Source organism: Setaria italica, chromosome IX (genome assembly GCF_000263155.2).
Source record: "Setaria italica strain Yugu1 chromosome IX, Setaria_italica_v2.0, whole genome shotgun sequence".
NCBI lineage: Eukaryota > Viridiplantae > Streptophyta > Magnoliopsida > Poales > Poaceae > Setaria > Setaria italica.
In genome coordinates, this window is record NC_028458.1 from 2,888,516 (window position 1) to 2,900,619 (window position 12,104).

The 12,104-nt window shown below is 44.8% G+C and overlaps 1 protein-coding gene across 1 annotated transcript; it reads left to right on the plus strand.

Moving 5' to 3' along the window:
• Nucleotides 1-421: 421 nt before the first annotated feature.
• LOC101753230 lies at nt 422-3,296 on the plus strand. The gene is made up of 2 exons (XM_004981334.2): nt 422-630; nt 1,608-3,296. The coding sequence occupies exons 1-2, from the start codon at nt 474-476 to the stop codon at nt 1,772-1,774; spliced, it is 324 nt and encodes a 107-aa protein (XP_004981391.1). The 5' UTR covers nt 422-473; the 3' UTR covers nt 1,775-3,296.
• Nucleotides 3,297-12,104: the final 8,808 nt, after the last annotated feature.

Consider the following 12,104-nt stretch of genomic DNA (forward strand, 5'->3'; position numbering starts at 1 on the left):
GTCTCTACACAAAATCGATCCCTCTTTGTCTCTCATCCACTCCCAGGCACATCTTGGAGGCTTTCTCCGGGTGTCGATTGCTTGCCCTGAGTTCCCGCCCCGCTCTCTTCCTTCTTGAGTTGCCTTAAGGCGTGGACGCTGCCTTGAACTCACTATCATCTCTAAGAAAACCCTGATGATGCACACAAATTTCATGCTGGAGAAGGTCCGCGACGTCCCACCGAGGGAGGTGAGGTCGAGAGCATGGCGACCCATATCATGAAGCAAAGTAACAGGTGTAACAGCAAGGGCAAGCCGTTCAGCCTCCACTTATATAATGAGTTTTGTAAATATTCTACGTTTAATATCCCTAATTAGTATCTAAATATTCGATGTGACACGTGCTAAAAATAAGCAAAGGGAACCAAACGCCACCATAATATCATAGTGCATCCTATTTGGAGGAGTTGGAGGAGGAGGCGGAGTGGGAGAGGATGAAGCTGCTGGAGATTGAGCAGGGCGAGGGGCTCAGAGCTCGGAAACGGGAAGCCGAGGAGCGCATCCGCGACTACGATCCCAAGCAGGGGGGCGTCTACTACACCCGATTCTACTATGCCTATGACCTCGCCTCTTTCGACCACGACGAGGAGTGTGAGTAGTCCGTCTCATCAGTCCCCTCTTGCCATGCTCTGCGTGCCCTAGTTGCATAATGTCTACTGTCTGCAGCATCTACATCATTATAATTTATAACTATTGTTTGTTTGCTTGCTCGATCCTTATTAGATTCACTTAATCTGTACCATGTCATGGTAACTTCGGTTCTAGTTCTTGACAGCCAAAGAAAAGTGCTTGCTAAAATTTCAATAACAATCTAAATTATGGCACATCCTCTATGCAATCGTGCCAATGTATTCCAAATTGTCAAGTAATAAAGTTTGTATAAAATACTTGATTGGTTATGCAGTGTGGCTATAATTTCTTTTTGGCAAAGTTTATTGCCAGACCTATACTCCTGATGATGAAAGGTGCATTAAATGTTCAATGGGTATTTGTGCTTTGAAGACCAAAAGAAACTCGCTGACTTTTCTTGGTTGGGAGCCTTACAAATGATTTTGAAATCCTAGTAAAATAAAGAAATTGCTGATCGTAGGCCCTGAAGAAACTATAAATTTCCAAATCAAGTAATCGGAAACATACTATTTGCTTACTACATGGTAAGTATCACTAATGTCAGTGGAATATTTCATACATGTGCAGTTACAGTATAGGAGTACATTTTTATAGTCACTGAATGGTTGGAGTTGGACACAGCCAATGAATAAGGAACGTGTCGATTTGGATAATTCACTTATCGCTGGTCTGATGCTGTAACCACCCAACCAATAGTTGTAACAGATCACCTGTTTGCTTTAAGTTCTCTGTTCCCATAATGGTGTCAGTTACTGATCTCATAGGTGTCTGATAAAAGGGTCACAAGTTCAATGAGTATTTGATCCAAAGACATATATACTACTTGATGTGGTTTGATGAGGGGAGTCAGTTTGTAATCAGCAATGTAGGAATTAGGATAGGAGCATAATATCTACTCAATTTGTCATAATCCTTTGTTTTTGTTTTTTTCATTGCAGCGCCCATTCCGCCGATGAGATTTACTAATGCGGTCTACAAAAGTAACGACGACTATGAGCTGTGTGAGGCAGTAAACATCTTATCTATGAAGGTAGGCTCCTTGGATATTGAATTCCCAATCCATGTCTATGGCACTGTCATTGTGAGGGACAGCCTTGACAAATAGTGTGTCTATCTCTTCCGGCGTGATAGAGAAGAGTCCCAAACCATCAACTCTAAGGTATGCAGTTGCTTTTAAAAAACCCATCTTGCTCACAGAGGGAAGTTACCGATTGACAATGTAAATTCTATAGTTCTAGTGGCTGACATGGTGATACACGTCTTCATTTGTCATTCTGAATTCGCATGGTGTTGGAAGTTGTGAGGTTTCCACATCACTGATCAACCATCAAAATGTCAGCTAACCGTGTCATAATCATATCACAATACACATTTAGAACGAAGTGTGTAACTGTTGTGTGTGTTTTTTCTTGTGCTTGTTTTGTGCACACCAAAAGGGCATACACTGTTGGAATTAGATGATGGAACTTTCCCCTTGAGCGTAGTATAAGATAGTTAAACATGAGTCCAGTTGTGAAATAATAAGGATATGTCACTGTTACTGTTTCGTTTGGAGACTGGAGAGGGTAATATCATATGGTTTAGATATGGCATCAGACATAATAACACTGCAGAACAATCTAGCTTCTAGTCAGTCTAATGATACTACCCTATGGGATGTACATGAGTATAGCATTTGAACATTCACAATTTTATCTTGGTAACAGCTTTCTTATGCTTTGTGGCTGGAATTTTATTCTACCTGTATTGCAGATATTCGTTTTTTATATTTGGATAACTTATCATGCAAGTTGTGTAGGATGAATCGCTGATCTTGACAGGTCCAAAACGAGGACTTGCACTAATAAGTAATGCATATGTTGAGACTAATCTGATTATCAAGGGTGATGAGAAGCAGGAGGACAGACAACTCAGTAAAGGAATCTTGACGATTCCAGGCATGGAACAGAGAGTGTTGATAAGATGTGAGCTCTAAAGTTGTTCTCTTGCTACCAGGCTCAGCACTGTGGATGTGATGTATGGAGTTGTGAAAGATGCAGTGGAGGCAACAATTTCAATTGAAGTTTTAGCTGGAGAATTTTTTTGGAGAAATCACAGCCTGCACCAGCAGCATCAAGGAAAGGCTTGTGCTTCATGGTAGATTGGCTTATATTACTAGTGGTGAGAAAATTGCCCCCATTTTCCCGCTTTTGCGATCCGTGGTAGCTGTCCATGTGAAGGAGAAGCTGCTACTAACTATCACTGCCCATACTGAGGATGGAGAATTTACAAAGTGCATCAACTGTACTCCAAGGGTCAATGGTTCATATCTAGATGAAGTTACCATTGGTTTTGCTGCATTGCGCGTGAAAGTTGTATGGTCGATAATTGACTTTTGAGTATCAAACTTTGGGTTGGCTGGTTGTTAACAGTTTATTATGAAAGTATAGGCAGGATAAATTAGTCTGCAACTACAGTGTATGTTATCGTTTTGGGCTGGTTGTTGGTCTTATGTAAGTGGGGGCACTCTTAGCCTTTTTATTTGATCTCGTGGTAAAATTATTATCGTGGATTATTGTGTGATATTGGATATTGGATGTTGCCCATTGTAGTTTGGCCGGAGTGCTTGTAGGCGAACATGGAGTTGATGCAAGACGCTAGGATGGATATTTGTGGTGTCTCTCCTATTGATGACTGGATAAAACAGTTGCAGATGCTCCTTTTCTGTAGAATATCAAGCTTTTGTTCCTTTTCTTGTCTTTGTAAAATATATGTGGCATTTGGGCATGCCGGACTAGTGACGCCGCAGTTTCTTGGGCATGCCGCAGCTTGCGACTTGTGGCAAGGTTTGGTCATGATTCCAAACACACCCGCAATCCTGTGAAGCTGGGCCTGTACCCCGCGCGACGCTTGGTTGAGAAAAAAAGTAAAAAGTCCTTTCAGCGTTCCCTCAACTACTGTAGTCATCCGATTTTGATCCTCCATCTACGAAACCAGATAAAACCAGATATCCTACACCCCAACTATTCAATACCGTGCAAATCACATTCCTCGCTGATTTTAATGGTTATTTTCACATGACGTGGCAGTTAGATCCTACGTGTTAGTGACATGTGGTAGTTGACCCGCATATAAGGTATCTCTCTTCTCTCTTCTCTCTTCTCTCTTCTCTCTGCTCTATCCGCCGTTCGTCTCCCCCATCTCTCTTTCTCTGAGCTCCGAACTCCCCCGATAGTGATAGGATTTAGCAGGGTCGCACCTTCTCATGGCGGCGGCAACTCTTGAGCTTCCCAAGCTCCTTGGTGAAAGCATGTAGCCCCCTAAGTTGGATTTTGGTAATTAATGACAACATTTGTGGACTAACAATTTTATGGAGAGATGAGTATAGGTTAGTCCCGGAGATGGAATGAGTTTCAAAGGATGCTATGGTGATAGCTCGGACGAATTCACTTTGGAAAGCTCAAGGCAAAGGTATATGATAGGGTTTTTCTATTTTACCGGTCGAGAGGTGCTTAGTGGATGATAATTGACTGGATTAATAGGCTGAATAGCCGTACTATCAAGAGGGGTCAATTTCTTTTGCTTGACGGTTCTATAGTGCCACTTTACTCAAACAATTGCATCGCATGCATATAGGTCCATTGTGTTTGAAAAGTGGAAAATCGTTGGTAAAAAATATGCTTTCAAAATGGCTAACACGGTGTGTATGGCGGACGATCTCCTTTGTGAAGGCGGATCGTTATTTGACTTAGCCATATCTTCGAAGTTGTTCTGTTGTGCTGAAAATGGAAGGGCAGACGGTCTGCCAATTAGTTTGGTTTTTAGACAGAACCAGTTCTTGTTATGGTGGGCGCAAGGTTATAGAGGCAGACAGTCCGCCCCCAGTTGGCGAAAGGTCCGCCACATGTTGAAGAATTCGGACGGTCTGCCTATAATGCAATAGTCACTTCTGGCATGCATTTATTGCTGCTATAGCCGTTGGGATGAACGGCGGACGGTCCGCGCTCGTAGAGGCGGACGGTCCGTGAATCCCTGTTTCTGCGCATTTTGAACATAACGGCTAGTGTGGGGGATGGCTCTATAAATACCTCGTGCCTGACCATGGGTGAGGTCTCTTGGATTTTTAAAAAGTATTCTTGAGATACTTGGGCCTTCTTCCTCCTTTCTCTCACTCATTTTGCTTAGAGGTTGCATTCTTGTGAGATTGAGAGCATCCTAGTGCATTGCATCAAGAGTTTGAGCTTTGTGGCACTAGGGAGTCTTCAAGCAAGTGTCATTGGCTTGTTACTCTTGGAGGTTGCCGCCTCCTAGACGGCTTGGAGGCTGTGGAGTTGTTGATCCCTTCAAGAAGATTGTGAAGGAGCCCCGACTATTCTTGTGAGAGGTTCTTGTGCTCACCTCGCCGGAGCAGTGAAGAGCAACTCTAGTGGAATCAAGGTTTGGAGATGTTCTTTGATTCAAGCCGGCTCAATATCAAGCAAAGTCTTGATAGAGAAGTGGTTGGAACATTGAATCCACCTCAACATGGATTAGGGGTGACTAGCAAGTCATCGACACCACAGGGAAAATTCGCCTCTTGTCATCGGTTACTTCTTTGCTCAATTTCATTATTGCAATTTACTTTGAGCAATTACATTCCTAGAGATTGAATTGTATCTTGTCACCCTAGGTGTTGCAAACCCTCACCTACCTGGCTACCTCTAGAAAGAGTAGAAATTGAATTTCTCTTGTGTTGCTAATTAAATTTATTTAGTGTTGTTTTGAAACCGCCTATTCACCTCCCCTTAGTGGGTATCCTGGATCCTACACTTGGGCTTGGGGAGGCAAGGCTAGAGCTCATCACGATAGTGGCGCCCAACTCTCCAAGCTCCTTCGGGTGGTGAGGCTGAGCTCCTCACGGACAGGGCGAGGTCTGAGCTCGGGGCGGCAACGACTCCTGAGCTCCTTGGGGCGGCAAGGCCGGAGCTTCTCACGGTTATGGCAAGGGCATGGGGATATAGCTCCATAAGCTCCATGGGGCAGTGGGGCGACCGAGCTCCTCGGGGTGATGGTGCCCACCACCCTAAGCTCCTTAGGGATGTAACGGGTCTTGAGTTTCGTGGGACGGCGGTGGCTTAGGCCCAAGCTTCGATCTGGGGGTGGAGGGCTCATAGCTCAGATGCTGCTGCCGCTTAGCGGCTCGGGGGCCGTTTAGGGGGTGAGAGAGGGAGGAGGAAGAGAGAGAAAGGGAGAAGAAGGCCACATGGCACGAGGGCCTACTGCACATGTTGCCCGACATGTGGGGCCCTTGCCACATCATGTAAAGCTACCATCAAAACTAGCGAGAGATGTGATTTGCATGGTATTTCATAGTTCGGGGCGTCAAATATCCGATTTCACGGTTAGAGGACTAAAGTCGAACTACGCCGAGAGATGAAAGGACTTTGTCTAATGAAGAAAAAGACCAGTAGGAGATGGATTGGGCCGGAAAAAGAGAAGTGAAAAATGAAAGGCTAGGTTTTTAGGTGGGTTTGGGCCGAGATCATGGGTCTTTTTAAAAACCTCTTACTTTTTTAGATAATGGTAAACCCTCAGAAAATCTATTCAAGCTTGTTCGAATTTTGTTCAAGCACCAAAAAAACAATGCACGAGACATAGATACGACAAAAAAATTCTATATAGATTGCACGTCCCTTGTTTGCTCGTTACTGCTCCACCGTCAAAAATTACTATTTATTTTTAGTTTTTCTAAATTCATAGTTTTTGTTATGCACCTAGATATATGCTTTGTCTGGATACGTAGCAAAAGCTATGTACCTAGAAAAGTCAAAATGAATGGTAATTTGAGATGGAGGGAGTAGTTATTTGTATCATGTACGTGCGCAAATTCATCTACGTAAGGCACACACTGGGCTACAGGCCCTCGGTACTGACCAGCACGATGAAAGCAGCATCTCGACCGTCGTCGACCTTGGCAGCAGCCCGGCGTGTCAACTCCTGCTCCACGAACTAGCTAGTGTGTCGTGATGACGGTCAAAATAGATTTGTGGTGACGGTCACCACGATAAACAGAGCTTAAGCCGATTGGTAGTACAAATTAATTCCTCGGCACTAGCTTAAGCCGATTGATAGCTTAAGCCACGGACTAGTAGCACGGCACACTAGTGCTGACAATGAACAGGTATTTGTAGTGGCGGTCGGCGCCAATGTTGACCGCTATACCAAGAGATAAGGTGTAAGCATGAACCATTTTTGGCTAGTGACGTCATCTTCTCCCCACAATCCTCTTGATCGATGGTCCTACTCCTAGCCTGCTGCTGCATGCCTCACGGCTTGACCTGCTCGACACGGGTGACGGCAGAGGTGGAATTTGAGTCGTGCCTTGGGCCGCTTCGTGCTAGACTTCTATGCACCGTAACCACGTCGTGCTGTGCCGGTGCGGCACGGCAACCTTTTCTCTCCAAAGCACGGCCTAAAGCATGGTGGTCCGCCTTCATGCCGGACCAGCCCAAACACGATCCTCGAAATACATCTATTTATCTTCTTTGCCTGCTTTTCTGCTAGCATATGTAGTCACCGTTGCATCGAGAGTTGACCGTGATTTTCGTGACTAACCTACCATAAGAACGGAGTTGAGGACAATTATGTGTAATCCTAGTGCTCCCATATGGTAGGAGTTGATTAAAATTAATGTAAAAACAAACTTTATTATATAGACATTGTAGGTGAATGTTAGGATTGTTAGTCGCCGTATGGATGGTAGCATATTCATTACTTCATGAATGACCGTTGTACGATTTCATGCATGAAAGATAGACAAGCGTGATGATGATGGGCTATTTCTGTGCCGTGCCGGCCCAAGCACAACCTAAGATACATGCCGTGTCGTGCCGTGCTGCCATGACATGACCCTTATATTCGTGTCATGCCGGTACGACCTAAAATTTATCATAACGTACTATGCTTGTCGTGCCAAAATGTACTGCTTCAGGCAGCTCAAAAAAGCACGACCCAAGTCCCAGCTCTACCTGTGTTAGTTGGTGAATCTCTGCTTTGCGTGGAAGTGGCACGCCCTGCAGTGTCGAACCAGTTTGGCTGTGTCCTCGAGATCTGTATGTCAGTAAGAACCTTGATGAAAGGCTTTGTCGACCAGCGTGTGGAAGGACGAGTGACTTGTTGGATCATATATTTATTTTGTGTCGCAGCAGCTACGAGCTCCCAACCCGCATCCCGTGCTGGCTCCAGCGATATCGTGGCGTCAGTGGCAAGGATGCAAAAAGGAGGTATGCAATTGTTTCCATTCCTAGTCAATAAACAAGATGGAGTGTGTAGGATCGGTATGCAATTGTTCATTATAGTAGTAGTAGTTTATTCTTTTTACCATGGATCAATGAAAGTAGCTAGAGTAGTCGGTCTGCAATTAGTTGGTTTCATTTGAGTTAACTGTTACCTACAAACACAACATGTTGGTAACGGTAAAAATGTTACTAAAATGATGTATCTGATCAAATATTGTAGAAAAAAAATGTTAGGATGGGGATGATTAGTGCATCGATATAATAAAATAAGGGATTGATTTGCACCAATTAAAACATGAGGGACACTTCCAAAATACTTAAGAGATAAAAAAAATACATATTTCCAATATTATTACACCAATTCTCCAATTACATAATTTTGTTTATTACTCCAATTCCCCAAGTTTCGAATATCGATGGATCCTTTCTTAGTTACCTATTTGTTACAATTTGCAAAAGCAAAACCTCTACATACAGACCCTAACATTGCAATTTAAATGAATGGATCAGAATTGGTGATAAAAAAAATTGAAACACTACCTTATTACTTCACACAAATTGATTGGCACCCAAAACATTCGTGAGGAAATTAGTCGCATACCATTGAAATTTGGAGCAAAACATGATTCCGGAAGGATGTTGTAGTGGAGAGAAATAGAAAAGGAAGCTAACGAGCAGCTTGAGGCCGTGGGCACCGATCTAGCGAGGAGGCGTGCTGTAGCGACCGGCGACGAGCGAATGATTCCTCCCCATCTTTCGCGACTTGCAATTTGGAACCTAGACGATGAAGTTTTTGCGTTTGAGCAACCACAATTTCGCCGGTGTCGTTTTACCAACTGGGACTAATTAATCAGGACTAAAGGTCTCCATCTTCAGTCCCGAGTCTTTCACCCGGGACTAAAAACCTCCTTTAGTCGTAGTTGGTAACACCAACTAGGACTAAAGGTGTCTCCACGAACTACAAAATTTAAACCAGGACTATCTTTAGTCCGGATTCCAAAAATAACTGAGATTTTTGTTAAGAATGGAAGGTCGTTTTTCTACTAGTGCAACTCTTACTCGTCATGCGCGCGACACACTTGGCTTGTTAGTAGACGATCATTGGCCCATCCGTGTGAGCTTTTTCTAATACAATACTTTGAACTGCCCCGTTTGTTTATTACGCTGTCCAGCATGCAAAGAAAGTATGCAAGCGCAGCAAGCGTGGACTGCTAGGTCGGATGGTGGTGCACGCATCGGATTTCAGCGAGTGCATAAGTGGTGGAAATTAAGTTCTAATCTTGAAATTCTAATTTTTTCCCTAGTGATTGTGCACTCGGCAAGCCTAACGTGGCTTCGCCCCTGCTCTACCAGAACCCCCTCAAGATGGCCCGATCCATGAAGAAGCTCTTTAAATGGATAAAGGAGCGGTTGGCGGCGCAAGTCGCAGCTGAGGGCGGCAATCCGTTTCTGAGGTTGAGGTGGACGGGCGAACGCACACTTTCCAGTTCACTGCGAACGGTGGCTTCTTCACCGTGCCGGTGAAGCCGCCTGCAGATTGGGATCCCACTATGGTCCGCGACATCTTGCTGGTATTTAGCTTCAGAAATTTATACCTTCTCGGCCTCATCCGCAATGGCATCTGGAGGTTCTACGATGACGCCTACTTGGTGGGAAGCGGCACCGGCAACCCCAACAGCAGCGCCTACTGGGGTTGGCTGGGTTTCCAGGGTGGGTATTTCAAGCCATGCGCGGCGTGGCGGTAGGTATGGAGCCGATGTTCTACGCCCTGCGCGCCCTTTGCAACCCAAACTCAAGCAGCATGGAGGTCAGGCTAGCCCTCTATCAATTTGTTATCCGATTTCCGCCGTGGCTACGCCGGTATCTAGCCATGCTCCGGTATTACGAGGCGGAGCCGCTCTCCAACAACATCTTCAGCTTTGACTCCTACTTCAGTGATTGGTCTACCATGTGTAAGCGCATCCGCAGAGGTGCCGCAGCGTTTGAACATAAACACATACAAGGACTTCTGACGGATATAAATGTTGGAGTTGTTCCAAATTCACTCCAGGATATAGGCCGGGCTTCTGACGGAGCGGAGGCCCGTCGCCAACGGTACGGTATATACACCATTGCTAGGGTTTCGAGGAGACTTGATTCTCTTGTAAGCTGCCATAGGCGTGTAACCTAAAACTCTTGAGACAGTGAGATTGTTGTTGGCTGGTGCCCGTGGTTTTTCCCCTTCACATCGGAGGAATTTTTCACGTTAAATCATGTGTCTCCTCTGTGACTTTTCTTTACTTCATATTCCTATACGTCGTTCATAACATTAAACACATACAAGGACTTGGCGCGGACTGTGTTCCTGGTTCTAAGCAGGCCACCCCAGCATCAGTTTTAGATGCATGTGTGCTAGGACTTCTTTGCTTAGCTTCTCCAAGACAATGATGACTACATCAGTTGGCTTTAGTACGTATCTATCCTATCTACTATTAATTTATCTATGTATGCTGCTTGCACGCAAAGCTGTAGACTTGGTGTATGCTCAGTCATCTTATATATGCATGCTATGTGTCCATACATGTATGCATACTTGGTTGGAGTACTAAGATTCAGCCAATTAAATCTTGTCCAATCTTGGGGGGCACTGTTGAATGTTATTTGGTACGACCTGCCTGAATGCATGTATCAAATCTGCCATATCTGCTACTCCTATATCATCAGCAAAACGACGAGTACATCAGATGTGTATTGCCATTATATTGTTTGTGTACATTTGATTCCACCCGTGAATTCACAGAAAACGCACATGCTCTTCATCAAGTGCTACATAGCACATAAATGAATAATCTCACTCATCAAGTGCTTGCTACATGTGGTGCGTCTTGCTTGTAAGAAATTCAGGTTTACAACATGCTTGCTATTGCATAAATGACTAATCTCACTCATAAATAAAAGCAGATACACTACCCCAACGCTGAAGTTCCACAGGCCCTTCGGCACAAATTCACCTCATCCTGAATCAGCACAAAGACCTGATCCGGCCGCAGCTGCTTGCCTTCAATGTTCAAACACCCGTCGGTTGCGCTGCAACCTTCCAAATGTTCCAAGTCACGTACACAAGTATAGCAGCTTCTGATCTCCTCTGTTTCTGGTTCAACGGCGCCAACGTTTTGAGCCACCACTCCTCCAACGAATCAGACAAACCATTAGGACTTGATAACTGCGTTCCTACCCAATTACTGACCAGGAACCAGACTTCTTTTGCATAGCTGCAGCTTAGACACAAATGCATCGCTGTTTCTTGTTCCTGATCGCACAGGGCACAAACCAGATTGCATGGCCACTCCCGGGCCAGCAGCTTGTCGGCAGTCAATAACTTGCTTTGGACGAGTAGCCAAGCGAAAAACTATGATCTTTCCTCTGCATGTGCTCGCCAAATTCTCTTCCCATCAAATGTGCAGTACGACCCTTGCAGCTGTGCGAGATAAGCTGACTTAGAAGTACAAGAGCCGTTAATAGTCCATCTCAATGTGATTTCATCCGCCCCGTCCATCAGTTGTAGTTGCATGTTCTGAACCAAGTCCCACAATGTCACAATTTCTGCCATTTCTTAAATCGTGGTCATACGCCACAAGCTCACAACCCCCTCGTCCAGTTGTGGTTGTTTAGATCCTCACGAACTCATTTCCTTTTCCACCATGCCGCCTTATAGATTTGGCGCGACATCCATTGGAGCTCCACCATTCAGCCAGCTACATTGCCAGAACTTGGCATGACTCCCGTCTCACGCATTCACAATGGTCCTTGCCCGGAACAGTTACTTGTCCACGGCATCACAAGTGGCGGTGTCCCAAGCCAAGGTCTGTCCAGATTGGTCCACTCATACTACAGCCACCTTACTCTCAGTGCTCGGCTGAAAGCGTGAAGATCCAGGACTCCCAGATCTCCAAGGTGTTCCCCTCCAATCTGCGAGCAAGGGAATCATGTTATAAGAAAGATCTTATTTAAAAGGGAGACTTCTTTTTTTCTAAAAAAAGCATCGGAATTATCACAGGCCACCTTGCATTCAGTTTACAAGGGTTGGAAGATAGGCAGGAAACAGTAGGTGGTCCTGTTTTCTTGCATCTAATGATTCATTCCTTGTTTAACTTGAAAAGTGCTTCCATATTGATCTTGAAGTGCTTCTATCCGGATGCA

Bases quoted from the DNA above. Each gene is read 5' to 3' on its own strand.
- LOC101753230 (XM_004981334.2), top strand. From the start codon at position 474: ATGAAGCTGCTGGAGATTGAGCAGGGCGAGGGGCTCAGAGCTCGGAAA. The intron at 631-1,607 runs GTGAGTAGTCCG...TTTTCATTGCAG, and splicing joins TTTCGACCACGACGAGGAGT to CGCCCATTCCGCCGATGAGA.